At 36.2% G+C, this 27,178-nt stretch overlaps 1 protein-coding gene across 1 annotated transcript; it reads left to right on the top strand.

The window, feature by feature from the left end:
- The first annotated feature begins 1,941 nt into the window (after positions 1 to 1,941).
- On the top strand, positions 1,942 to 26,193 carry LOC125231511 (UDP-glucosyltransferase 2-like). The gene is made up of 4 exons (XM_048136991.1): positions 1,942 to 2,900; positions 18,391 to 18,616; positions 24,175 to 24,391; positions 25,536 to 26,193. The coding sequence occupies exons 1-4, from the start codon at positions 2,037 to 2,039 to the stop codon at positions 25,822 to 25,824; spliced, it is 1,596 nt and encodes a 531-aa protein (XP_047992948.1). The 5' UTR covers positions 1,942 to 2,036; the 3' UTR covers positions 25,825 to 26,193.
- Positions 26,194 to 27,178: the final 985 nt, after the last annotated feature.

Here is a 27,178-nt window from a genome sequence, read left to right as displayed (position 1 = left end):
ATATACTTTTCACTGTATCACTTGTAATGCCGCTGAACTACCGCGTGCGTATTTTAAAAAAAAAAACGACATTTTTATTCAAATGACACTCTTAGTGACATCTAGTGACATAGATTTACGGCTGCCAACGGGGTACGGTATTTAGTATGGACTCTGCTGGTCCTTTATAATCGTCCTTGATAAAACTAAGTAAATCAATTTCATTTTTTTTACATTTATGAATTTTATACAATTTTTTTCACCACCAACTTGACGAAAAAATTAACTGTAAAACATGAAACTAAATCAATTTCATTTTTTTTACATTCATAAAATGAAATTACTTCTCATGGCTGTAGATAAAATTCAACTTTGTCATTTGTTTTTCAGTAGGTATCAAGAGAGCATTTAGGTACCATAAGAATCAGTTTAAAGTAAATATTTGTTTTAGAAAGTTGTGTTTTGTGATAATTTAAAATTACTAGCCGGGAGTTGAGTGTTATGCTCGATTACTGAAGAACAATTAAATATAAATAAATAACATTAGGTACATTATTATTTTATTAGCGTTATTTACCTATATGCTCAATTTATTAGATCGAACTTAAATTTCAGTAATCTAAATTAATCAGTATTAAAGCGGCATAAACTCAAAATTTTACTTCTTTTCTCATAGCACTGAATATTTTAGGCATAAAGTCTTAAGTTCAGACGCAAATCGTAGTATTTGGTATTACATTCATTCACAAGCATAACGTCGTAGTTACTTTATACACTTTTCACAAAGACGTGTGCATAACTGCATATTTTACTAAACTCTATCTAAGTCTATTACCACTTACCACAAAATCGAAAGATTTGAGAAGCAAATGTATGGAAAATGATGAATATGAAAATAATGATTTATTTTTTTACAAAAAATTAAGGTGTACATGTACAGGTACCTAGGAATAAATCATAAAATCTGTTTTTGGGCTAGCTTGGATATCTTTTGTCCCTACTCGAGTCTGATAAAGGTAATTCAATATTTCTTTTATTACAGTTATGTGAACAAGACGTTATGCCAGTCTTGTAAATTATTACTTTTATATTATTTCGATGGTCAATGGATAAAAAAATAACTTTTACGTTGACCACTATCAGAAAACTGGCACTAAAACCTCGTTTGTATCGTTAACTGTAGTTCGAAATACCTTGCAAGACCGATTTTGACACAAAATGGGCTTTCCTGTAAAATTACTAAAATGAAAATTTCAGTGTTATATGCCTTTCAGGTACGGAGTTATTGTCTTAAACGTCGATTTATAATAAATTTCGATTTAAAATTGTATTATTTCATCAAAAACCCACCAGAAAACCAAACCAAAAAAAATTTTTCAATTCCGGAACTAGTTCCGGAATTCCGGAATTGAAGTCCAATCTCGAAAACCAGTTCCGGAATTGAAAATCGTCCGATATTGCAAGCCCTACCAGCGGGCCGATTTTTGAGTCTCACGCGTTCGAATTCAGAAAATTGTCACTAAAAATAATAAGCAATTCACCGTTTTCAACCGGTACTTTAGTGACAAAATCCCGTATGCGAGATTCAAAAATCGCCCTCCAGGTTGGTGTGGTGGAAACTTTTTTTACAAGTTAGCCCACAATTTATAGTAAGTAGGTAAGGTACCTAGGTAGTGTACTTATTGTGTCACCAGTGAGCAAAGTTACAAACTTACGGGGAGGGCGTTTATTAAATATTTACAGTAGCGAAGCATTCTATAATTGAATCCCAAGCATAGTATTCAAATATTGTTGCCCAAGTTAGTAATAATAATAACACCCCCTTGTAGTTGAAATAAAATCACGGAACTTTGGACGATTAGGATTATTATGCGGTGCGGAAAACTTGGCCTCTTTCAAGTGTAGCGTAATTCAGTTAATGAACGTTACCCTATCAGACGACAGCTGAAAATATCTCCCGTCTCCCCAGTCGTGCACTCCACGTGACGGTGGCCGGTCGGTGAACGCTCGGCTCGGGCTCGCAGTTGTCGCACAGTCGCACAGCGGCAACGTCCGCGATGCGTTTCCTCGTTTACATCGCTGCCGCGCTCTCGCTTTCTAACTATGTCTACTCGGCACGTATTCTTGGATTATTCCCTCACACAGGCAAGAGTCACCAAATGGTTTTCGAGCCTTTGCTAAAAACTCTCGCCGAGCGCGGCCACCATGTAACTACGGTGTCTTTCTTCCCACTGAAAACACCTCCAGCTAATTACACTGATGTCAGCCTCGAAGGTATCGCTCAACTAGGAGTGGAAACGATAGACTTACAAGTATATGAAAACCCGCCCAGTTTCATGAAGTATTTGCCTGTGGACGTAGAGCGGATGCTGAAGCAGGCAATGGAGTTTAGTCCGCTGGCTGACATGGCTTTAGATGTTTGTCGGAAACTGGTGAACTGGCCAGCGTTAACGAGTGCCTTAAAACAGGATTACGATTTATTGTTAGTTGAGAACTTTAACAGTGATTGTATGCTAGGTCTAGCCCACGTTTACGGTATAAGAGCTCCTATTGTAGCTCTTTTATCAAGTGGAGTGATGCCTTGGTCGCCAGGCCGGATTGGTCTGGCTGATAACCCATCGTATGTCCCCGTTGTTAGCACTACATTTCTTGATGATATGACGTTTATTGAACGTCTAGAGAACACTTTATTACAACTTTATTTCAAGTGGTGGTATAGATATGAAATCCAGTTGAAAGAACAGGAGATTATTGAAAAGCATTTCGGCAGGAAGATAACGGATTTGTCGGATCTGGGGAAGAACATATCCCTGATGTTGTTGAATACTTTTCACGGTTTGAACGGCGCGAGGCCGCTCTTGCCCGGGGTGGTGGAAGTCGGCGGTATGCATTTAGATGAAAATAAGAAGACAATACCCCTGGTAAGTACCTAATACTTAAAATTATGTGCTTACAATGTCGTTTCATGTGGGTGGATACCCTGTGGGTACCATAGAAGTCATGTTTCTAAACCACAACAAAATGTTATAATAGGTACTTATATTATGTACCCAATATGTGTATGTTAGTAAGTATTAGGTAAGATCTTACTTACATTTTCCAGTTTTACATTTTCTAGCTGCTGGTCATAAAATTAAATTACGTACTTAAATACGTAGGTATTAATTAATGAAACAAGAGTGTTAACTCTCAATTTATATCACACTTGCCTATCACATCACATATCACGTTCAGTGCCGATTTCGTTCCCAGGCCGGACGACCCGATAGTCGGGATCTTAACATATCTAAATGACTAGATGCCACTCCGGCAGACCCAGTATGTAGTGGGCACTGTTTTAAATGAGCAAAGTACCCTATTGTATAGGTACCCGACTGTCGGGATCGTGGCGTGTAGGTGTATCTGTAAATCTCTAAGGGATTTGATCAAATCACGCAGGATGTCAAAATGGCGAATCCATTTCATCATTTCTCTAGAAAATTTCAGTCATTTGACTAAATCCCTGACTCTGTTTAGTGATATCACAAAATCGGCCAATAGACACGCCACATTTTATCATTTCACTAGATTTGTTTAGGGATTTGATAAAATCCCTGAACCACGTCAGTAAGTTGACGAAACGAGCTTATAAAGTCAACTAGTTTTATCATTTCGCTAAGCAAGTTCAGTGAAAAGACAAAATGTTTTAATAAATATGAAAATAATTTAAAATGAAACATTTTTAGCTTTGTTTCTTCACTTATTCTATACTAGCTTTTACCCGCGGCTTCGCCCGCGTAATAAAAGTATTCTTATTGAAACGTTTACAAAAAATAAGATTTTCATTTGGATCCGTAGGTTTCTTTGTAGGTAGGTTCGACTCTATTGATCTAAAAGTGGTAAACCACTTTTTTGGCTGACTGTACCTTACACATATTACTATTGTTTTAAAAGAAATTCTTGCAATGATTGTAGAATTGTTACACAGCGACCACAGCGTAGGTAGTAGGTACGAATATGTATGTATTTTACCTATATAAATATTTATAGTGGGGAAACTTCATACAACCCACATAGCCAGTATCTCGAATCTCAACGCTATGGTCGGTAAGGTAAAAAATACTTCATTGCATTATCGCTTACAATTTTTTCCATTTTGCTTATATTAATTGCAAACGTAAACATATAAAAGGCAAGCAAACAACGATCCTCTTACAGCACATTGAATGTAAAAGTTATTACGGATGCAGGATACTCACCGATGCCTACTTACATACTAATCCCTTCCCCCTGAGCCACCTGCATTTTACACTGCCTAGATATTGATTGCCGACCGATTATTCCGACCCCATTCCCTATTCTTATCCCCGTCCTTATCTCTATCCTTGTCCCCGTCCCCGTCCCCGTCCCCGTCCCCGTCCCCGTCCCCGTCCCCGTCCCCGTCCCCGTCCCCGTCCCCGTCCCCGTCCCCGTCATTATCAAGCTAGGAGGTGAACTTTGAATAATCCTTTCTTAGTGCTCCTCTAAGGAACTTCCGTGTCAATTTGAAATCTCTTGAACCAGAAGTAAAGATAAAAACTAAACCTATACTTATGGCTATATGGACATTTTAACCCTATTGCACAACAACAGGGGAGAAAATTTATTTTCCACCTCATTAAATTTTAAAATCGTTGTATTTATCGTGATCAGCGACCCGATAAACCATAAAAACGATACCCATATTGTGATTTTGACTTACCCCCTTTTGCACCCCTTTAGGGGTCAAATTTTCAAAAACCTGAAACATGTATTTAGTCATATGTCTTTAGGAATCCTCTTGTGAAGTTTCGAATAAAATAGTCAAACTAATGTTATTTACCCATACAAACTTTGAACCCCCATTTCACCCTTTTAAGAGAAGAATTTTGAAAAATCCTTTCTTAGTGCTCCTCTACGCCATATAAGGAACCGATGTGCCAAATTTATTTGAAATCTCTAGGACCAGCGGTTTCGGCTGTGTGTTGATATATTACGTCAGTTAGTCAGTCAGTCAGTTTCTTCTTTTATATATTTTTTGATATTTAAACCCCATTGCACTACAACAGGGGAGAAGGTATTTCACTTCTGCCTTGTTAGATTTTAAAAACGTTGTATTTATCGTGATCAGCGACCCAATAAACCATAAAAACGATACCCATATTAGTTTTTTGACTTTATCACCCCCTTTTCACCCTTTTAGGGGTTAAATTTTCAAAAAACCTGAAACACGTCTTTAGTCATATGTTTTAAGGATCCCTCCTGTGAAGTTTCGAATAAACCAGTGAAGCTAACATTGTTTCCCCATACAAACTTTGAACCCCCATTTGACCCCCTTAAGAGGCGAATTTTGAAAAATACTTTCTTAGTGCTCCTCTACACTATATAAGGAACCTACGTGGCAAATTTGACATCTCTAGGACCAGCGGTTTCGGCTGTGCGTTGATATGTCTGTCAGTCAGTCAATATCTTCTTTTATATATTTTTTTGATATTTAAACCCCATTGCACCACAACAGGGGAGAAGGTATTTCACTTCCGCCTCGTTAGATTTTAAAAATGTTGTATTTATCGTAATCAGCGACCCGATAAACCATAAAAACGATACCCATATTGATTTTTTGACTTTATCACCCCCTTTTCACCCTTTTAGGGGTTAAATTTTCAAAAAACCTGAAACACGTATTCAGTCATATGTCTTAAAGAATCTTCCTGTGAAGTTTCGAATAAAATAGTCAAACTAATCTTGTTTCCCCATACAAACTTTGAACCCCCATTTGACCCCCTTAGAAGGTGAATTTTGGAAAATCCTTTCTTAGTGCTCCTCTACACTATACAAGGAACCTACGTGCCAAATTTTAAATCTCTAGGACCAGCGGTTTCGGCTGTGCGTTGATATGTCAGTCAGTCAGTCAGTCAGTCAGTCAGTCAGTCAGCTTCTTCTTTTATATATTTAGATAGCGAAATGATAAAACTAGTTGACTTTATAAGCTCGTTTCGTCAACTTACTGACGTGGTTCAGGGATTTTATCAAATCCTTAAACAAATCTAGTGAAATGACAAAACGTGGCGTGTCTGTTGGTCGATTTTGTGATTTCACTAAACAGAGTAAGGGATTTAGTCAAATGACTGAAATTTTCTAGAGAAATGATAAAATAGATTCGCCATTTTGACATCCTGCGTGATTTGATCATATCCCTTAGTGATTTGATGAAATCTCTGTTTTGGCCATTTCGCTGCGACATATCGATCCGTTCGATAAATGTGCAACTTTACCCTATTATCGGTTATTAACTTGTTACTCGTTTTTATTTAGTTATATTATAATATTTAAATCGGATTCATGAGGAATTGAGGAAACTCTTCAAACCTTAACGTTATACGTATATTCATTTGTGTCGCCATCTAATAATTAAAGCATTAAAAGCAGTTTTAAAAAATACTTACACATTTCTACATAATCCAACATTCGCAAGTAGCTTTCACCAGAACCCGAAAGGCGACGGTTTTTTTTTCTTAAAAATTATATAAAATCTTATCGAACGCTACTCCATCCGCAGTAACCGCAAAAAACCGACCTACATATTTACTTTTTTATAAGTAATATTACTACTTATTACTTTCAGTTTCGCCAGACTGGTAGATTGGTACGTTATCCAACGGTAACTGATCTGATGGATTTTAACGCTCCAGTTTTTGTAGTATTGCTTTCGCTACAGCCATGTCAGCTTTAGGGCCCATTTAGACGGTACGAGAACTCGCATACGAGTTTTATTACATTGCGGAATTTGTTGGCTGTGCAAAATTGTATGTACCCTCAACGGCCCGCAATGTAACTAAAAATCGCATACGAGTTCGCACGCCGTTTAAATCAGGTCTTAGCGGGTGGGCCCTGTAACAAAAGCAAAAAAATAAACTGTAGGCTATACTCCTTATACTGACCAACATTTGTTCAGCAACTTTTAAAAATAACGTGTTTAGGCCGTTTTCACATTATCCGATCCGATATCGGATGTCGGACCGACATCCTACATCCGATAAACGTTTCCGATAGTGTCGGATGTCGGTCCGATAAAACGCATTGTTCCAAATCAATGAAGTATGATTTTGTATCAAAAAATATTAAAAAAAATGGTTTGTATTTAATAATTATAAGCACTATATCCTAAATATTATATTGTAAAATTAAGATAACGAGCATAAAAAATATTCAGAGTGTCAGGCATAATAATAGTTATTTGTTATACAAGGGGGCAAAGTTGTATTTTAACGCCGAGTGTGGAATTGAAAAACGAGCAAGTGAAATGATTCTATAGTTGAACCACGAGCGAAGCGAGTGGTTCGAGAATAGAATCCTGAACTTGCGAGTTTTTTAACACACGAGAAGTAAAATACATTTGCACCCGAGTGTAACACAAAACTTTTCCCCTCACTATAGCGAGGAAACTACAACGAAAAAAATGCGTTTATCACTGCTTCCGGTAGTTCCACAGGTGGTAAATCATCTTTATTACTAGATTCACCTACTTTTATCAATTTTAAAGCAGTTAATTTGACTTTATTCAAGGTCAAATTACTTTACCCACTAGTGGATAAAATGCGTTTTTACCCGCTGGTATTAAAGGACAAAACACGTGTTTCCGAGCTAGTGAGGGGAAAATAATTTTACATTCAACTATATCTACTAAAAGATGAAAAAACTAGTATCCGCAATTCGGACCGATGCATTACAACCTTTTTTTTTCAATGGGAATTTTCAACTAATTTGAATTTCGATCATTAGCAGCTGTTTAATAGACGCCATTTTTGTCACGCACACTACTACAAACGTATATATACATTATATACGCACACAAACAAATATTATCGGCCGACAACTTTATTGTCGGGGGGTCCGGCATGCCAAAAAATGTCGGAAGCGTCCTGCCGATATCGGCAGTTCCATGGTGCCTCGGACAAAAACTGTTGTAGGAGAGTGCCATCGGCATTAAATCCGCAATTTTTGCGTTTTATATCGATTTTTAGTAATAATGATCTATTAAATACATAAATGAAAACTTGAAAGCGCATAAATCTTACATTTTACATCCCTCCTACATCCGATATCGGATCGGATAATGTGAAAACGGCCGTAATTAGATTTTTATCACCCTTGAAAGTTTTTCGTAAGAGTCAATGACGTTAATGTATTGCGAATTCTGTTAAGTCTAAAGCGTGACAGATAACCAACGACAACAATAATTGCGTACATTTGAAGCGAAAATTTATTTTGTATGAAAAATTAAAAAAATTAAGACATCTTAATTTTTAAAAGTCGCTGATTAAATGTTGGTCAGTTTACCTACGGTTATTTTTTTTTCTTTTGTTACAGGCCCCACCCTGTATAATGAACGTTCTTTGCGGTTGCTATATATGATATTATTACTAGGTGCAGATATGTAGGTTTAACATTTACTTTTTATGTGAAAATACATCCATAAAAAAACTTAAATAAATACACACAAAAATATTTTTTTGCCGAAATTTCTTTGACGTCATATAATAATATTATTTATTAAATCTTTATTTTGTCATCAGAAATGCATAGTTAAAATCTTTCCTCATGTTACACCATGTATAACTCCGTAAAAGATAAATAAAGTTTAATAAAAATAATACACGGAACGGATAAATAATATACGGGAACATCAAGAAAAATGTATACTCGTTTAGATGGCACAACTAACACATATCAAGTAGCATATGAATATGATATGAGTCATAATTTCAAAACAAAGGTAATGAATGTTTTAATCTTGTATCTCTCGACGATAGCTGTCCTGCACTGTGAGACTGTAGCCTGTAGCACAAATTTTACTTTCTCAAAAGCCTCTATTATCGCATTATAATACTCGATTCTCCTTGGTCTGTGTAGTCTTGGTCCTTTATAGTTCTAAAATAGCTCTAATATGTAAACAATCAAGATAATTTATTTTCCCCTCACTAGCTCGGAAACACGTGTTTTGTCCTTTAATAACAGCGGGTAAAAACGCATTTTATCCACTAGTGGGTAAAGTAATTTGACCTTGAATAAAGTCAAATTAACTGCTTTAAAATTGATAAAAGCAGGTGAATCTAGTAATAATGATGATTTACCACCTGTGGAACTACTGGAAGCAGTGATAAACGCATTTTTTGCGTTGTAGTTTCCTCGCTATAGTGAGGGGAAAAGTTTTGTGTTACACTCGGGTGCAAATGTATTTTACTTCTCGTGTGTTTAAAAAACTCGCAAGTTCAGGAATCTATTCTCGAACCACTCGCTTCGCTCGTGGTTCAACTATAGAATCCTTTCACTTGCTCGTTTTTCAATTCCACACTCGGCGTTAAAATACAACTTTGCCCCCTTGTATAACAAATAACTATTATTGATGTACTTGGTTCGTTCATCAATGTCATGAACTCTTAGTAGGTCTCGTTCAGTCGCCATCAGATAAGTATATCAGAGCAGGCAAAGTGGTCAGTTGGCCACATAATTATGTACAGTCAACCAATTGGAACCCTAGGCCACTGTAGAACTATGTCACAGTGACGATATAAATCAGACTGTAAGACATCTTACTACTAGTTATTTTGATATGGTTGTAGAGTTGCCTAGGGTTCCAATTGGTTGACTGTAAGTACGCGTCATGTGTGTTGTGGCAATCTTGATTAGGTACACTGCACCAAAAACTCTGTACTACAGATGTAGTGCAAAAATAATTTCCTTCGTATTTTGACGGAAACGTACGAACATGTCATGCTGTTTCAGTCAGTCTCAGTACAAGACGTACTGACACTGTCTGAACAAGCATGACAAATACGAAAATTTTTGGAAAATTACGAAGGAAAAGCTTTTCGCACTACATGTGTAGGTATATACCTAGTTCCAAGACTGATAAGAGTTAATGCAACTGCAGAAATATAATACACCTTGGAAGCGAAACATCTAGAAGTGCATCGTTCGATTACGCCCGTCACGCCTACGCCCGCCCGATGCAATGGATCTTATCTTACGTATGCTTGATAACTAACTGCACAATAGACAAGTGCACTCCCTTCTGACTTGACACAATTGACTCCGGGATCGGGATGTGCAATGCAATTGCGTCATTGTTCACGTCTCGCTAACGCTAACAGAGACCCAGCCATGAGATTAACCGGTAACCAACTTGAGCAATTTCTCTCCAATTTGACAGACACATTTTAATTTGTTTATTATTTTAAAACATCGTAAATGTACCTATAGTACAGTTTCCAAGTGCCCATCTATAGAGTTGTGGGTAGGTAGCATACTATCCTTAATGGTTAATATTACTTTAAGATACAAGTGTGCTAGGTTGGTCATTTCATTACATTACGCACGAGGCGGTACTTATTGTGCGCGCGAGCGAAGTAAGCGCATGCACATAAATCACATAATGCATAAGAGGATTATGATAAATTTAAAAGTGTTTTTTCAGCACACTTGTGAGGAAAAAACAACTGTTTCCAAGCATGGTATGAAAATGGTGTCACGTTTATTAAGACGCAACAGGAGGGGTCAATAATTTTCTATACAAACGCTCTCGACTATTTCCTCCCTGGTTTTTGAATCTAGAGTAATGTAATGATTTTTCATTTCAACACAGATTATTATTGTTTTCCCCTCACTAGCTCGGAAAAACGTGTTTTGTTCTTTAATACCAGCGGGTAAAAACGCATTTTATCCACTAGTGGGTAAAGTAATTTGACATTGAATAAAGTCAAATTATCTGCTTTAAAATTGATAAAAGTAGGTGAATCTAGTAATAAAGATGATTTACCACCTGTGGAACTACTGGAAGCAGTGATAAATGCATTTGTTGCGTTGTAGTTTCCTCGCTATAGTGAGGGGAAAAGTTTTGTGTTACACTCGGGTGCAAATGTATTTTACTTCTCGTGTGTTAAAAAACTCGCAAGTTCAGGATTCTATTCTCGAACCACTCGCTTCGCTCGTGGTTCAACTATAGAATCCTTTCACTTGTTCGTTTTTCAATTTCACACTCGGCGTTAAAATACAACTTTGCCCCCTTGTATAACAAATAACTATTTTAGCTGTGTCGGACCGTTTTGATTTTTTGATATTATTATTTAGAGCCCATCAAAATTTTCCAAAAACGGCCTATCAATAAGATGCAAAAAAGGTGTGATATTCAAGAGGTCTTAGACAGATTATTTCATTGTTATTCAGATTCTCAAATTTCGTTGCAATTGATTAAGTTTTGGAGGAGGAAAAGGTCGAGAGAGGCACCTCGATTTTAATAGTTATTTGTTTTACAAGGGGGCAAAGTTGTTGTTTAACCGCACGTGCCAATATTGATACCCGAGCAAGCGAAAGATTCCAATATTGAACCGCGAGCGTAGCGAGTGGTTCAAAAAGTGGAATCTTGAGCGTTGCGAGGGTTTCAAGGCACGTAGGTTAAACCAACTTTGCCACCTGTCCGAGTGAAACACTTTTCACCACACCAACACGAACAAAATACTATACTTAACTATAAAACATGAAATTAAATCAAATCCATCAATTTATTCAATATTTATGATTCAAAATCATCATTTATAGGTAAATTCTACCAGCCAGGTTAAAATTTGTATGAAATTACTTTGCAATCTTGTGGATAAAAAAATGTGGATAAATTTTGCTATCTGTTTTCGAATAGCAAAGTAAGCCTTTACCAGGGGGCCGATTTTTGAGTCTCACTGTCACTAAAATACCGGTTGAAAACGGTGAATTGCCTATTATTTTCAGTGACAATTTTCTGAATTCGAACGCCGTGAGACTTAAAAATCGGCCCCCAGTTGGTGTGGTGAAATAGTTATTTGTTTTACAAGGGGGCAAAGTAGTTGTTTAACCGCACGTGCCAATATTGATACCTGAGCAAGGGAAAGATTCCAATATTGAACCGCGAGCGTAGCGAGTGGTTCAAAAAGTGGAATCTTGAGCATTGCGAGGGTATCAAGGCACGAAGGTTAAACAAACTTTGCCACCGAGTGAAACACAAAATTTTTCACCACACCAACACGAACAAAATACTGACTATAAAACATCAAAATAAATCAAATCCATCAATTTATTCAATATTTATGATTCAAAATCATCATTTATAGGTAAAATCTAGCAGCCAGATTAAGACATCGAGTTAAAATTTGTATGAAATTACTTTGCCCCCTTGTGGATAAAATGCAATTTTGCTATCTGTTTTCGAATAGCAAAGAAAGTCTTTACCAGTTGGTATGGTGAAAAGATTTTTACGCAATATCTTTTAACTGAGTTGTCCTTAATGGACATTTTTTTTCTATTAATCTAATGCAGCAAGTGTGTTGAAAAAATTATAATCGATTAAGTATTAGGTACCAATTTTCATTATCACAGTAGCGAATTGCCTCGATACTAAACAATACTAATTAAGGTAGGTACGTATTTAAATCATTAAATCACATTTTTATTACCTAATTAACATAGGAATTTAATCATGGTTATAATTATAACGTAGCTACGGTGGTCGGTGATTTATTATATTAATCATGGGTGATGGTTCGTAATGAGTTCAATAGTTATTTTTTTTACAAGGGGGCAAAGTTGTTTTTTAACCGCACGGCCCAATATTGATACCCGAGCAAGCGAAACATTCCAATATTGAGCAGCGAGCGTAGCGAGTGGTTCAAAAAGTGGAATCTTGAGCGTTGCGAGGGCATCAAGGCACGAAGGTTAAACAAACTTTGCCACCGAGTGAAACACAAAATTTTTCACCACACCAACACTATGAAAATATGAACTGTAAAACATCCAAATAAATAAAGTACTTAATTTAATTTATTTAACATTTATGATTCAAAATCATCATTTATACTTACTTACGTGAATTCCAACACCTAGCTTTAGATCTCAAGTTAAAATTTGTATGAAATTACTTTGCACTCTTGTGGATAAAATGCAACTTTGCTATCAGTTTTCGAATAGCAAAGAACGCCTTTATTAGTTGGTGTGGTGAAAAACATTTGCACGTGAGCATTCATTTTATTACAGCTTTATATTTGAAGATTTAAAATACTGGACGCTAATAATAAATTACACATACCTACCTACTTATAACAAATATTCAACACGACTAAGGAACAAATAGTTACCTATGTATAGGCCTTCACCACACCAACCGGTAAAGGCTCTCTTGATCCTTCAAAAACAGATGGAAAGTTCATACAAATTTTAATTTGGTGCCCTAAGCTGGTGAGTAGACGACTTTACCTTTAAATGATGATTTTGAATCATAAATATTAAATAAATTTATGTATTTGATTTACGAGTAGTTTGATGTTACACTTAAGATTTTCCTCGTGTTCGTGTGACGAAAAATGTTGTTTCAGTAGCTAAATTTGTTTAACCTACGTGCTTTGACTGCGTTGAAACCCTCGCTACGCTCAAGATTTCACTTTTCGATCCACTCGCTACAAAAGTGTAATACTGTAATAGCCCTTAAGCAATACATATTAGCACGAGCGTTTATTAAGACGATACGATACAGGTCAATTCTCCATACAAACGCTCTCGACTATTTCCTCCCTGGTTTTTGAAGATAGAGCAATGATTTTTTCAACACAGATTATTATTATTTGTTATACAAGGGGTCAAAGTTGTATTTTAACGCCGAGTGTGGAATTGAAAAACGAGCAAGCGAAAGGATTCTATAGTTGAACCACGAGCGAAGCGAGTGGTTCGAGAATAGAATCCTGAACTTGCGAGTTTTTTAACACACGAGAAGTAAAATACATTTGCACCCGAGTGTAACACAAAACTTTTCCCATCACTATAGCGAGGAAACTACAACGCAAAAATAGTTATTTGTTATACAAGGGGGCAAAGTTGTATTTTAACGCCGTGTGGAATTGAAAAACGAGCAAGTGAAAGGATTCTATAGTTGAACCACGAGCGAAGCGAGTGGTTCGAGAATAGAATCCTGAACTTACGAGTTTTTTAACACACGAGAAGTAAAATACATTTGCACCCGAGTGTAACACAAAACTTTTCCCCTCACTATAGCGAGGAAACTACAACGCAAAAAATGCGTTTATCACTGCTTGCAGTAGTTCCACAGGTGGTAAATCATCTTTATTACTAGATTCACCTACTTTTATCAATTTGAAAGCAGTTAATTTGACTTTATTCAAGGTCAAATTACTTTACCCACTAGTGGATAAATTGCGTTTTTACCCGCTGGTATTAAAGGACAAAACACGTGTTTCCGAGCTAGTGAGGGGAAAATGTGTTTATCACTGCTTCCAGTAGTTCCACAGGTGGTAAATCATCTTTATTACTAGATTCACCTACTTTTATCAATTTTAAAGCAGTTAATTTGACTTTATTCAAGGTCAAATTACTTTACCCACTAGTGGATAAAATGCGATTTTACCCGCTGGTATTAAAGGACAAAACACGTGTTTCCGAGCTAGTAAGGGGAAAAAATAGTTTGACGTGATGTGTCAAAAACCTGCACAAGTTTAGGTAACGACTAATTATAAATATTTATATTAAGAAGGTTTGTAATTACTTTGTAATATACATATAATAGTAATAGTACATATGCCCTCGGGCGCTCACGAAGAAATACAATAGCAATATCATAGTGGCTATGGCTATTAGTGATATTTTGGGCTCTCAGTGTTACTGAGTATCCTAAAATAGAGTGGTCGACATTGGCATGCTCCATGCTCTGCTAAGTCTACAGCCTAAATATACATACCAGTTAAAATTAGCCGTTAATCCATCGATCTAAACTACCTAGATGCACCATCACGGCTTAGAATGTGTCCGCAGCAAATTGTGCTTGAAAATGTTCTAAGCACAATTGGGCGGTCAGTAGCGCTTCATCCGCCGTGTCGGCAACATGCCTAAGTGCTCCGTAAAAAAGTGCAAAAATAACACCTTATATACGTTAAAAAGGATGACGTATCGTATTTCCGGTAAGTAATTGTTAATAATTTTATAATGTTATGCATTTGTGGCCAAAATGGCTTCCTAACTTACTAAAAACATTTATTTTCTAGAATAATTAAAGTAAATTCCTTGATTTGGTCTTACGCAGTTTGTCTCTTTCTCTCGCGCTATACTAGTAATGAGCGGACGGCGACAAAAGATGGATGAAGTGGAACATAGTTAAAAATGGAATGATGGAGTCGCTAATTTATATTTTTTGTAAAAGAAGCCTATTTCATAGTAATAATGTATGTATTTATTTATTATTATGGACCAATAAGTCTGAATGAAAATAAAATAAATGATTTCAATTCAATAATATTAATACATATCTTATAAATTACTTTAATTATAAAAAGAAACAACCCGGGAATAGCAAATTCGTTTTTAAGTAATAAAAAAGGTTTTTATTCCAGATTCCCAAAACAAGACGTTGGAAGGGAAAAATGGTGCAAGATTATAGCTGAGGAGCGGAGAGAAGATTTACCCACACAAAGCTTTGAAAGAAATTACGTAGAATAATAAATTAATGTCATCATTCGATTCTTATTTGTTTTAATAGCTACTTAATTCATATTCTCCAAGTGCACCATCCCTCACACACACCACATACAATCCCTCAACTGTTTACCTTCACATAATCGCTACACATACACTCACCACACGCACACACACATATGTTATATATATTAGACGACCGGTCTGGCTCAGTCGGTAGTGACCCTGCCTGCTAAGCCGCGGTCCTGGGTTCGAATCCCGGTAAGGGCATTTATTTGTGTGATGAGCACAGATATTTGTTCCTGAGTCATGGATGTATCCTATGTATATAAGTATGTATTTATCTATTTAAGTATGTATATCGTCGCTTAGTACCCATAGTACAAGCTTTGCTTAGTTTGGGGCTAAGTTGATCTGTGTAAGGTGTCCCCAATATTTATTTATATACATACATACACACACACACACATATATATATATATATATATTTATATATATATATTTTTTTAAACAGTTTTTCGCAAAAATACCGCAAATTTCCTCATTCTCGCCTTTCATCTCATAGCGCGACTCCCATGATGCCTCTGTCCATCCTCGTTCCCAATTTTAAAATGGCGTTTAGATTGTTGCAGCGCGAACGAAATTAAACTTATGTTGGTTGCAATAAGACGTAGATTTGTTTAAAAATATGCACACCTGCGATCTGCGGTCATAAAATTTTATGGCTTTCGCGATGATCACATTAATTAATGTCATAACCGCCAATTGCTTGCATTTGAAATTGAACTTTAAGTACTAAGAAATAACGTTGTTTTTGTAAAAAAATTAAAGTAGTTTTTACTACATTGCGAAGTTTTCGTTTGTCAACTAGACGCACACATTTGCAACTAAGCGATCGGACACTTTTGAGTGTCGAATTTGTAGGTGATAGCAGGGGCGGCTCACTCCGCGATTCTATCGCCGCGCTACAAGTACATGCTGGCGGCCGCGAGTTCGCGGCCTAATCAGGGGTGGCGCGCGTTCTCACGAAACGCGTTCGCACTTTCTATTGTTACATTACGTAGCGAGTTTTTTTCAAGGTTCATATGCGATGTCCACGTGTAGAATGGCTAATAATGCTTAGTTAAATAGACATCATGAATAAAATAGGACAATCTTACACTGATCTTATTGATTACGTCCAACGGAAAAGTTCAATAAGGCTTGTGATGCTGAAGGCTGTAATATACCTATACCTAGAAAGTACCCAAGACTTGAATATATAGTATAACTATTTATCTGAGAATTAATGCGTTTTAAACCATAGGCAACCCTATCCTCCGACGCTGCGCACGTGCGGCTCATTTCTTTGTTAGAATTTTGTAGGCATTTAAAAAGGCGGCATTTCGTGAACATCAAAGCAGTGGGCCTTCTGTACTTGTACTATTATATATTCTGTGGTGATAGTGTATCTTGGGAAGTTTAAATCGATGCGTTAATCATTATTGGCGCGACGTAACATTTCGCCAACGAGTCACGGCAATATTACTACATATTTATTATTCTGACTACATATACCTAAGTACACTACATGAAATAAGTAATAAGACATTTTTATGATCGAATTATGGATCTAATGTAGGTAATTAGGTATATTACTTACCTGGTAATCACAGTTGATTGCAAGGCAAGTAAGCAGTAAGGCGCAACGTTATTTATCAGGCAGGGCAGGGTTTTTTTTATTTAGGGACTTGTATAGTCTGTGACAAGGGGCAAAGTTGTTGTTTAAGATGCTACGGGTGCGAAAATGCTAAAATGGAAAGGAGTCCCCCTTTCAATTTGGGAATTTCAGTTAAATATACTTACTAGTGTTATTAACTAGATTTATCGAAAAAAAATCTATTAAGTAAGAACAACTCAGTTAAAAGATATTGCGAAAAAATCTTTAAAATCGAGGTTCCGCTCTCGACTGTTTCTTCCTTCAAAACTTATTTAAACGGAACGAAATTTGAGAATCTGAATAAGTAACAATGAAATAATCTGTGTCAGACCGTTTAAATTTTTTGGCTAATTGTTACCGATCTTGAGTATTACACCTTTTTTTGAGCCATATTGAAAAAGGCCGTTTTTAGAAAATTTTGATTGGCTCTAGCGTCGTTTAAAATAAAAATAGCAAAAAAATCAAAACAGTCCGACACAGATAAAAATAACTATTTACCACACCAAATGATAAAAGGTTACTTTATTATTCGTAAACAGATAGCAAAATTGCATTTTATCCACAATAGTGCAAAGTAATTTCGTGCAAAATTTTAACTTGATATCTTAAGCTGGCTGGTAGAAATGACCTATAAATGATGATTTTGAATTATAAATATTGAACAAATTGATAGATTTGATTTAGTTTGTTGTTTTATAGTCAGTATTTTGTTCGTGTTGGTGTGGTGAAAAATGTTGTGTTTCACTCGGCGGCAAAGGTTAACGTGCCTTGAAACCCTGGCAACGCTCAAGATTCCACTTTTTGAACCATTTGCTACGCTCGCGGTTCAATATTAGAATCTCTCGCTTGCGCGGGCTTCAATATTGGCACGTGCGGTTAAACAACAACTTTGCCCCCTTCTAAAACAAATATTAACTATTTACATGTCGAATGTGTATTATTAACGATGTTCTGATGGTTCATGAAAGTTAAAATTACTCTTTTCTTACTCCGACCCCGTCATTAATGTCATTCTGTATCCGATCCGATGTTCTGGATAAATTTTATGCTAGACATAAAGAGATATTTATTTTCGAAAATGTAGCGTTGAAAATAGGTGAACAGAATTTTTATGTGCGTACATTTTGTTATACGAGTAGGTAAGTTAGGAATATCGTTCAGGACTCTATAGCTAACTCGTTAATACTAAATTATGCTCATGTCTGTTCTAGTATCTGGAGAAGTTCCTAAACGAGTCTTCCGAAGGCGTGGTCCTGTTCAGCTTCGGTTCTCTGATCAAGACCGCGTCGATACCGAAGTACAAAGAGGAGATCATCATCAGCGCCCTGTCCAAGCTGAAACAGCGGGTTATCTGGAAATATGAGGATAGCGACGAAGAGGGCACCATCATTGGGAACATCATGAGAGTCAAGTGGATACCGCAGTCGGCGTTGCTCAGTGAGCTAGTAAACTTTTTTTCATGAAAAAAGGCGTGTAATTCTATAAGTATGAAATGCTTCACGCTTAGCCTACTTTTAAATTTACGGCCTTTTTCGTTTCACAGGTACCCACATATATTTTTATTAATTTTCGATTATTTTAAGGGAAGGTTCTTTAGTTCAAATAGGTACAATTTCTATAGGAAACTGGTGTCTTAACTCTTACTGTTTTTGAGTTATTTAAAAAATATTCATTAATACTCGGTACTCTCAAACTTTTTAATTCATTCATATTTAAGCGACAAAAAGCTTGAAACCCCAAAACAAAAACGTATGTCGGCGTTTGACATGTTTAAAGACCTCCGCCTCCGCCGTCAACACTAGCGCCCCTAGCGGCGAAATTAAACGCAGTACCAGAGTCTGTAGCTCTAATTGATTATCACATGTTATCACTGAAGTCATATGTTTTATTCCTCCAATAATGACTCGCTTGATTCATTATTACTTATTTGTATATAATCAGTGTTATATAATAAATAACCAGAAGAGATTACGATCCCCATTATACATGACCTCATTTGGTAGGTACCTACTGCATTGATAACCTATCCACCGCATCACGTTCTGTGGTGAGGCGTGATTTTATAGAATTTAGAGATATAAGATTATGGGGAAGCGATGATCTAGAGGAAATACAATTGTATTAAGTTCCTTGAATGTATGTCCGCAACCACAGTAAGTTTTTCCAATAATAAAATATATTATAGTTATTACACGGCACCCCAGCACACGCAGCACGCACGCACGGCACAGCAGACACGGTGACCTAATGTCGTGTAGTGAAAGAGTTTCTCAAAGAAATAAATAAGGAACTAATTATTACCTGTAGAATTCATACGCAAATTTATTCAATCCCGCGGTAAGCTTAAGAACGCTTGTATTGTGGGTACTCAGACTACGATATAATATACCTACGTCAAATTTATACGTAATAAATTTATACGTAAGAGATATACAACTTACAGATTCTTAAATAGGTAGGTTAGGTTAGTTAGTAGGTAGGTACATACGTAGAAAACTTTAGACTCTAGAAATAAATACCCTTACCGGGACTCGAACCCAGGACTTACAGGCAACGCCACTACCCGAGGCTTCAATGATAATGAGAATAATTTATAATTTGTTTCACGAAAAAGTTATAATTTGTTTCACGAAAACGATTGAATATCTAAACTACATGCAACGACTACATACTTCGTGATCATACAGAAATGTGGACAGAAGGAGGCGTAAACGCCTGTACGGCTTCTATCGACCATTACACATACCTACCTACCTACGAGTAATACATTGTATAGCATTGTTTGTAAATTAACGACGACAGTATCACCACTGACACCTGAACCTGATACTAAACGTATTTGACCCCGATCGGAAGAATGGAAACGAAATTGCTTATTTTTACATATTACTCGTACAAGTCCTCTTGACAACAAACGTCATAAGTAGCTACTTGTAGCATAGTAAGTAGGTAAAGGTATTATATACAGTTACCTATATTAGGGCTCAGTTAACCTTTGGATCTTCGCCAACTTCACTTAGACAAAATTAATTTTTCCCCTCACTAGCTCGGAAACACGTGTTTTGTCCTTTAATACCAGCGGGTAAAAACGCATTTTATCCACTAGTGGATAAAGTAATTTGACCTTGAATAAAGTCAAATTAACTGCTTTAAAATTGATAAAAGTAGGTGAATCTAGTAATAAAGATGATTTACCACCTGTGGAACTACTGGAAGCAGTGATAAACGCATTTTTTGCGTTGTAGTTTCCTCGCTATAGTGAGGGGAAAAGTTTTGTGTTACACTCGGGTGCAAATGTATTTTACTTCTCGTATGTTAAAAAACTCGCAAGCTCAGGATTCTATTCTCGAACCACTCGCTTCGCTCGTGCTTCAACTATAGAATCCTTTCACTTGCTCGTTTTTCAATTCCACACTCGGCGTTAAAATACAACTTTGCCCCCTTGTATAACAAATAACTATTAAAGCTGGCAAATTTTGAGACCCGGTCGTCAAGACATTGAGAATAAATCAAATTATTTTGCATAAGTACCAAATATTTTGTTTGTGTATGTTTTATGTACATTGTACAGTCGAGTTCATTAATATGTGTACATTTCGTCACCTTAATTCGTTGAAATAAGGTGAATAAATGTACATATATTTATGAACTCGACTGTACTTAGTGCTACCTAAATTAACAATTCTATAAGTTTTTTCAACCGTAGGTACTTATAAAATATTATTACCGAACAATACGAAAACAGACGATGTAGGCCACTATTGGTTATTTTCTTATTCTGCGCAGTAGGATACCTACCTAGTTACATTTTCATCGTGTTATTGAGCTCTCATTTTACATTTATGTTTTTGATGGGATGTAGGGTTTTCCAACTTAGATAGGTGCAAAGACTAAAAAGTATGTGGAAATGTTTCGAATCTGAAATCATATCTGTCTGTTAGTTTTATATTTGGATTTAGATTTGCCCCATGCAAAACGGTTTGCCCCATGCAACGGTGGCGCCCCTATTATTTTCGACTCTTTTTTGCCAGGCTATAACTGCGTCGAAATATCGCTATCGGGAGCTCAACAAAAATAATAAAGTTAATCAAGGTCTTTATCCCGGTCAATATACTTAAGCATGCGCGGATCCAGGGGGGGGTCATGGGGGTCATGACCCCCCCTGGAGCCTAGGTTGGCCATACAAATAGACCACGTGACCCCCCCCCTGGGGCCTGGGCCTTTACCACGTGACCCCCCCCTGGGCACGAAGCTAGATCCGCGCTTGTACTTAAGTCTAAATTAAATCCATTCCAATTGGAGACACTGGCTGGGATAGTAATCTGTTTAACATACACACCAATAGGTATGTACGTATACGAATATACACCACGTGATACACTTGATTAATTATTTCATTTGTTTACATATGTATGAACTCATCATAGTCATACTTGTTATGGAGAATTTTTGGCCAAAAGCTGCACTTTTGGATGGAAGCAAGCCGCTTTGCATGGTAATAGTAGACATCATAGTAAACGATTTTTTCCGAGGATATCGAAATTTCATCCCTTAGGAAGCCGAGCGTAGCGAGGTGTTTTATGAAAATTAAAAAATTCTATCTTTTTATTGTATCGTCCGATTTTGACAAAACGTATCTCAAATGAAAGGTATTGATTTGTGTAATTTTAAAAAAAAAACAAAGAAAAAAAATTGAAACAAAAGTAAGAAAAAAATAAAAAATAAAAATTTACGTCTCGCACTGAATAACTTCAAAGAATGACAGACAAAATGTACAATGTCGATATACGAGTTTTTTTTAATCGAAGACAGATACATTTTTAGTTGAAAACTGAAGACCGCATCGAAATCAGATTAGCATTTTTTAAGATACAAGTTGCCAAAGTTGGGAAAGATCGCTTTATATGGCCACTTTGAAATTCCTTTGCCAGAAAGTCAGAAATAATATGTTTTTCTGACACAGAAAAATACATAGTAATAGTACACATCAAAATAAAATTAAAAATTCCGAGGATATTATAATTTCATCCCTTAGAACGACGAGCGTAGCGAGGTCGGTTACGAAAACCGAAAAAAAAATCTAATTTTTTTGTACGTCGTCCGATTTTGACAAAACATGTTTCATTTGAAAGGTATTGCTTTATGTAACTTAAAAAAAATATTGAAAAAAATTGAAAAAAAAATGTAAGATTTTTAAAAAACAAACCTTAATTTTCGTATCACTCTGAATAACCGCAAAAAACGGTAGACACGGTGTATAATTTCGATATATGATTTTTAAAAATTAAAGACAAATAAATGCATGATTATAAACTAAAAACCGAATCGAAATCAAATCAGTAGTTTTTAAGATGCAAGTTGTCAAAGTTGGCTTAGTTTGTTTATATGGTCGCTTATAAATTCCTTAGCCAGAAAGTCAGAAACATTATATTTTTCTTACAGTTAAAAGTATGCATAGGTAATAGACATCATTATAAACATTTTTTTACAAGGATATAAAAATTTCATTCCTTAGAAACCCTTAGAAAGACGATCCAATAAAAAAAAACTGCCTTTTTTTTGTTTTTCGTAACAGACATCGCTACGCTCGGCTTTCCAAGGGATGAATTTTTTATATCCTCATAAAAAATTGTTTATTATGATGTCTATTACCTATGCATACTTTTAACTGTAAGAAAAATATAATGTTTCTGACTTTCTGCCTAAGGAATTTATAAGCGACCATATAAACAAACTAAGCCAACTTTGACAACTTGCATCTTAAAAACTACTGATTCGATTTCGATTCGGTTTTTAGTTTATAATCATGCATTTATTTGTCTTTAATTTTAAAAAATCATATATCGAAATTATACACCGTGTCTACCGTTTTTTGCGGTTATTCAGAGTGATACGAAAATTAAGGTTTTTTTTTTTAAAATCTTACATTTTTTTCCAATTTTTTTCAATATTTTTTTTAAGTTACATAAAGCAACACCTTTCAAATGAAATATGTTTTGTCAAAATCGGACGACGTACAAAAAAATTAGATTTTTTTTTCGGTTTTCGTAACCGACCTCGCTACGCTCGTCGTTCTAAGGGATGAAATTATAATATCCTCGGAAATTTTAATTTTATTTTGATGTGTACTGCTACTATGTATTTTTCTGTGTCAGAAAAACATATTATTTCTGACTTTCTGGCAAAGGAATTTCAAAGTGGCCATATAAAGCGATCTTTCCTAACTTTGGCAACTTGTATCTTAAAAAATGCTAATGCGATTTCGATGAGGTCTTCAGTTTTCAACTAAAAATTTATCTGTCTTCGATTAAAAAAAACTCGTATATCGACATTGTACATTTTGTCTGTCATTCTTTGAAGTTATTCAGTGCGAGACGTAAATTTACTTTTTTTATTTTTTTCTTACTTTTCTTTCAATTTTTTTTTCTTTGTATTTTTTTTTAAATTACAAAAATCAATACCTTTCATTTGAGATACGTTTTGTCAAAATCGGATGATACAATAAAAAGATAGAATTTTTTAATTTTCATAAAACACCTTGCTACGCTCGGCTTCCTAAGGGATGAAATTTCGATATCCTCGGAAAAAATCGTTTACTATGATGTCTACTATCACCATGCAAAGCGGCTTGCTTCCATCCAAAAGTGCAGCTTTTTTTTCATAACTAGTATGACTATCATGGGTTTGTTTATAAACTTTTCTTATCATTTAAGCATCATTCACGGAATCGCTGATGTACTGTACCTACAAGATGAAAAGTGATTACTAGATCAAAGGCAACAGCACTCTGCATAAAGCGAATGTCGGTGCGAAGCGGCCATAAAACTCGATAACCACCGGATGAGTTTGAAATTTTTGACACACAGTTATCTAGATACTGATTGATAAATACGAAAATACGTCACTACCTGCACAAAATGTAGTAACTGTAGTTGCATTAATTAGTGATATTAGTATCAATTAGTATTAATAGTTTGCTTAATCAATATTTTCAGGGCACAGAAAAGTGTTGGCGTTTGTAGCGCACGGGGGACTGTTGGGCATGACCGAGGCGATATCGGCTGGCAAGCCGATGCTGGTCGTGCCGTTCTTCGGAGACCAGCCGCAGAACGCGGCGGCGGCGGAGGCTGCGGGGCTCGCCAAGGTCTTGTCGTACGCGGATCTGACGGAGAAGTCCATGCTTGAGGGGCTGCAGAAAGTGCTCAGCGCAGAGTAAGTTCCTATCTTGATTGGTGTACAATTATGTTTGTTTAAATAATGTGGAGTTGTGTTTGATAGTGATACTAGTAATAGTCTAATAGTATATGTAGGTATCAATACTTCTTGCAACATTGCTTGGGTCTAACCTCACCAGCACCTCAGTTGGACAGTCAACTGATGCATTAATTATTAATATGTTAATCTGCGAAACTCGAGAGATTATGATATCGATTATGACATATATGAATATTAGAGATTACCCACTGGCTCTCCCGGGCCAGTGGCATCCATAATGGATTCCCCCTAGGTAAAAAAGGATGTTATTGCTCCAACTACAAAAAAAATCGAATCAGATATTTTTGCGGGATTCGTGATGGTGTAACATACTATGGCAGGATTGGCAGGTGACGTGACTAGACGTAAGTACCCAATCAGTTACATCACTTCCTATTAGGTATATATGTATACAGTAGAGTCAGTAGGTACACGACGCGCGTTGTTTTCAGCGGCAGCATGACTTTCAGAACTACAAATAATATATTATGTAGGTAGTAGTAAGGTAACCATGTGTCTAACCATTATTACCCTCACGTTTCTTGCTAATTGTCGTGTAATTAGGTGCTTTATTCTTACTATTGACATCTTCGTTAATAACTCTACCGTCCTAACCCATAAAGACTTGTGGTGTCATTATGAAACTGTAATGGGCATGATGTTTTTGTAGATGCGGTAGAATTTACTCTTGAGTAAGAAGATATTATAATTACTTTAATTACTATCTACTCAATGTATTATCAAGGCAGTTTTATTCTGAAGAGCGAGTAGAAGTAGATTATACGAAAATGATATAAAATCTTTCACCAGTAACTATATGGACTAAAGGGGTTTTTGTCCGCAGGGGCAACATACTGCGGGCCGATTTTTTTCTCACGCGTTCGAATTCAGAAAATTGTCACTGAAAATAGTAAGCAAGTCACCATTTTCAATCGGTATTTTAGTGACAAAATCCCGTATGCGAGATTCAAAAATCGCCCTCCTGGACCTCATACTTACTAAAAATAAAAGGACATCTCGTTATAAGAATTATTTTTCGAAATCGAACAACTAGGGAGGAATGTCAAATCTTTAAGTAACCCTTTGACCCTCGTGATTTCAGAATGCGTGTGAGCGCCCGTCGGGCTTCTCAAATCTGGCGAGACAGGCAGAACGAGCCGCTGGACACGGCTGTGTACTGGGTGGAGAGGGTGATCCGCTGGGGGCACCAGGCGCCCCTGCACTCGGGCGCGCGGGACCTCGCCTTCCACGAGTACGCGCTACTTGACGTCGCCGCCGCCTTGCTCGGGACCATCCTCCTCACTATCCTCATCATACATTACACACTCTTCAATCTCATCCCTAAAGTAATAAGCGCTAGTTTCGGTAAAGAGAAAAAGAAGATTCATTGATGTTTGGCTGTGGTCCAGGTGACAAAGTAAATAATTTTCGTAATGTAACTGTGGGTAGGTTAGTTTAGTTGACTCGTAAAAAGTTTTTAAGTAGGTTATTCAATAAATGTGAGATATTAAAATTTGTGATGTCTATGTCAATGCGGCAGATAGACATGCCTAGTCCGCATTATATTATGTAAAGCGCTTCAAGAAAACTAGGCAAAAATTATTGATCTACCGTCCATCTACCGTCCGTATCATATTCAAAATATTCAAATGTCAAGGTCGGTTGCACCAAACCGTGTTTTTAGGATTCCGTACCAAAAAGGTACAATGGAACCCTTATGGTGCGACTCTGTCCGTCTGTCACATTCCTAAATATCTCGAGAACTACTAACACTATCAACTTGAAATTTGGTACAGTTGTGAAAATTGTAAACTTCTACAAATAGAAAGTAATTATTTTTTTAATTTATTAATTTTAAGGGGACCAAACTGTAAATTTTAAGTTACTAGGTCAAGTGGGGCATCGTTAGAAAGAGCACAAATTGAACATAAATAAACTATTTTTTTATTTTTTTTGTTGTGAAAAAAAAAGAATTTTGAAGGAAAATGTAAAAAAATACCGAATTAAATACCTTATCTCAGAAGTTTACGAACGACGAGTTTACGAAAAATTATGAACATTTTAGGAAACATTGTTTTTATGCTAAATATTACAGGAAAAATATAATCGTGTTTGTATTTTGAAAATTTTTTTTATTCACAAAGAACTTTTCAGGTTTTTAGTTTCAATTTACCCACCGTTGCGGATGTATATCGTACTTCAAATTAATACGAGATGTTACGTAAACCATCTTCTTTCCAATAAAGTAAAAACTGTTTAAATCGGTTAACATTATAAATAATTATTCCTGCTTATCCAGTTTCTCACCCAGTCTTGTGGGTGCTCTCGTTTCCCTGTCTATTTCATCCTTCAGTTCGCTAAAACCTCGCTGAATACGAAAACCAACATTCTATACAGGTCGCGCAAATTAGTTAGCGAATTCACCGAGAGATGGCGCAATATACAATAATTCTCATTAGTACCTATACTTTTGTCTTCTAGTGAAGTCATTAGAGTTATATGAAAACATGAGATTATTTTATCTAGGTAGTTTGAAAGAAAGTTTGTACGGAACCCTCGGTGGGCGAGTCCGACTCGCCCTTGGCCGGTTTTTTTTGTATGGGATAGACTTCTGCTGTGTGACTTGACGTTTCTGTTGTCTAGATTGATGCAACCGGCCCTAAGTAAATGCATTGCTTCAAAAGACATGTAGGAAGTGGGTGAATATGCCAATCTTTAATTAACCAAAAAAAAACGAATTATCCC

The sequence above is a fragment of the Leguminivora glycinivorella genome, chromosome 1 (genome assembly GCF_023078275.1).
Source record: "Leguminivora glycinivorella isolate SPB_JAAS2020 chromosome 1, LegGlyc_1.1, whole genome shotgun sequence".
NCBI lineage: Eukaryota > Metazoa > Arthropoda > Insecta > Lepidoptera > Tortricidae > Leguminivora > Leguminivora glycinivorella.
The sequence above is the reverse complement of the archived record's forward strand: the minus strand, read 5'-3'. Positions and strand labels throughout refer to the sequence as shown.

Excerpts from the sequence above, each read along its gene's own strand:
- LOC125231511 (XM_048136991.1), top strand. The coding sequence starts at position 2,037 with ATGCGTTTCCTCGTTTACATCGCTGCCGCGCTCTCGCTTTCTAACTAT. Across the intron at positions 2,901-18,390 it reads ATAAGAAGACAATACCCCTG|TATCTGGAGAAGTTCCTAAA; the intron begins GTAAGTACCTAA and ends TGTCTGTTCTAG. Across the intron at positions 18,617-24,174 it reads ACCGCAGTCGGCGTTGCTCA|GGCACAGAAAAGTGTTGGCG; the intron begins GTGAGCTAGTAA and ends CAATATTTTCAG.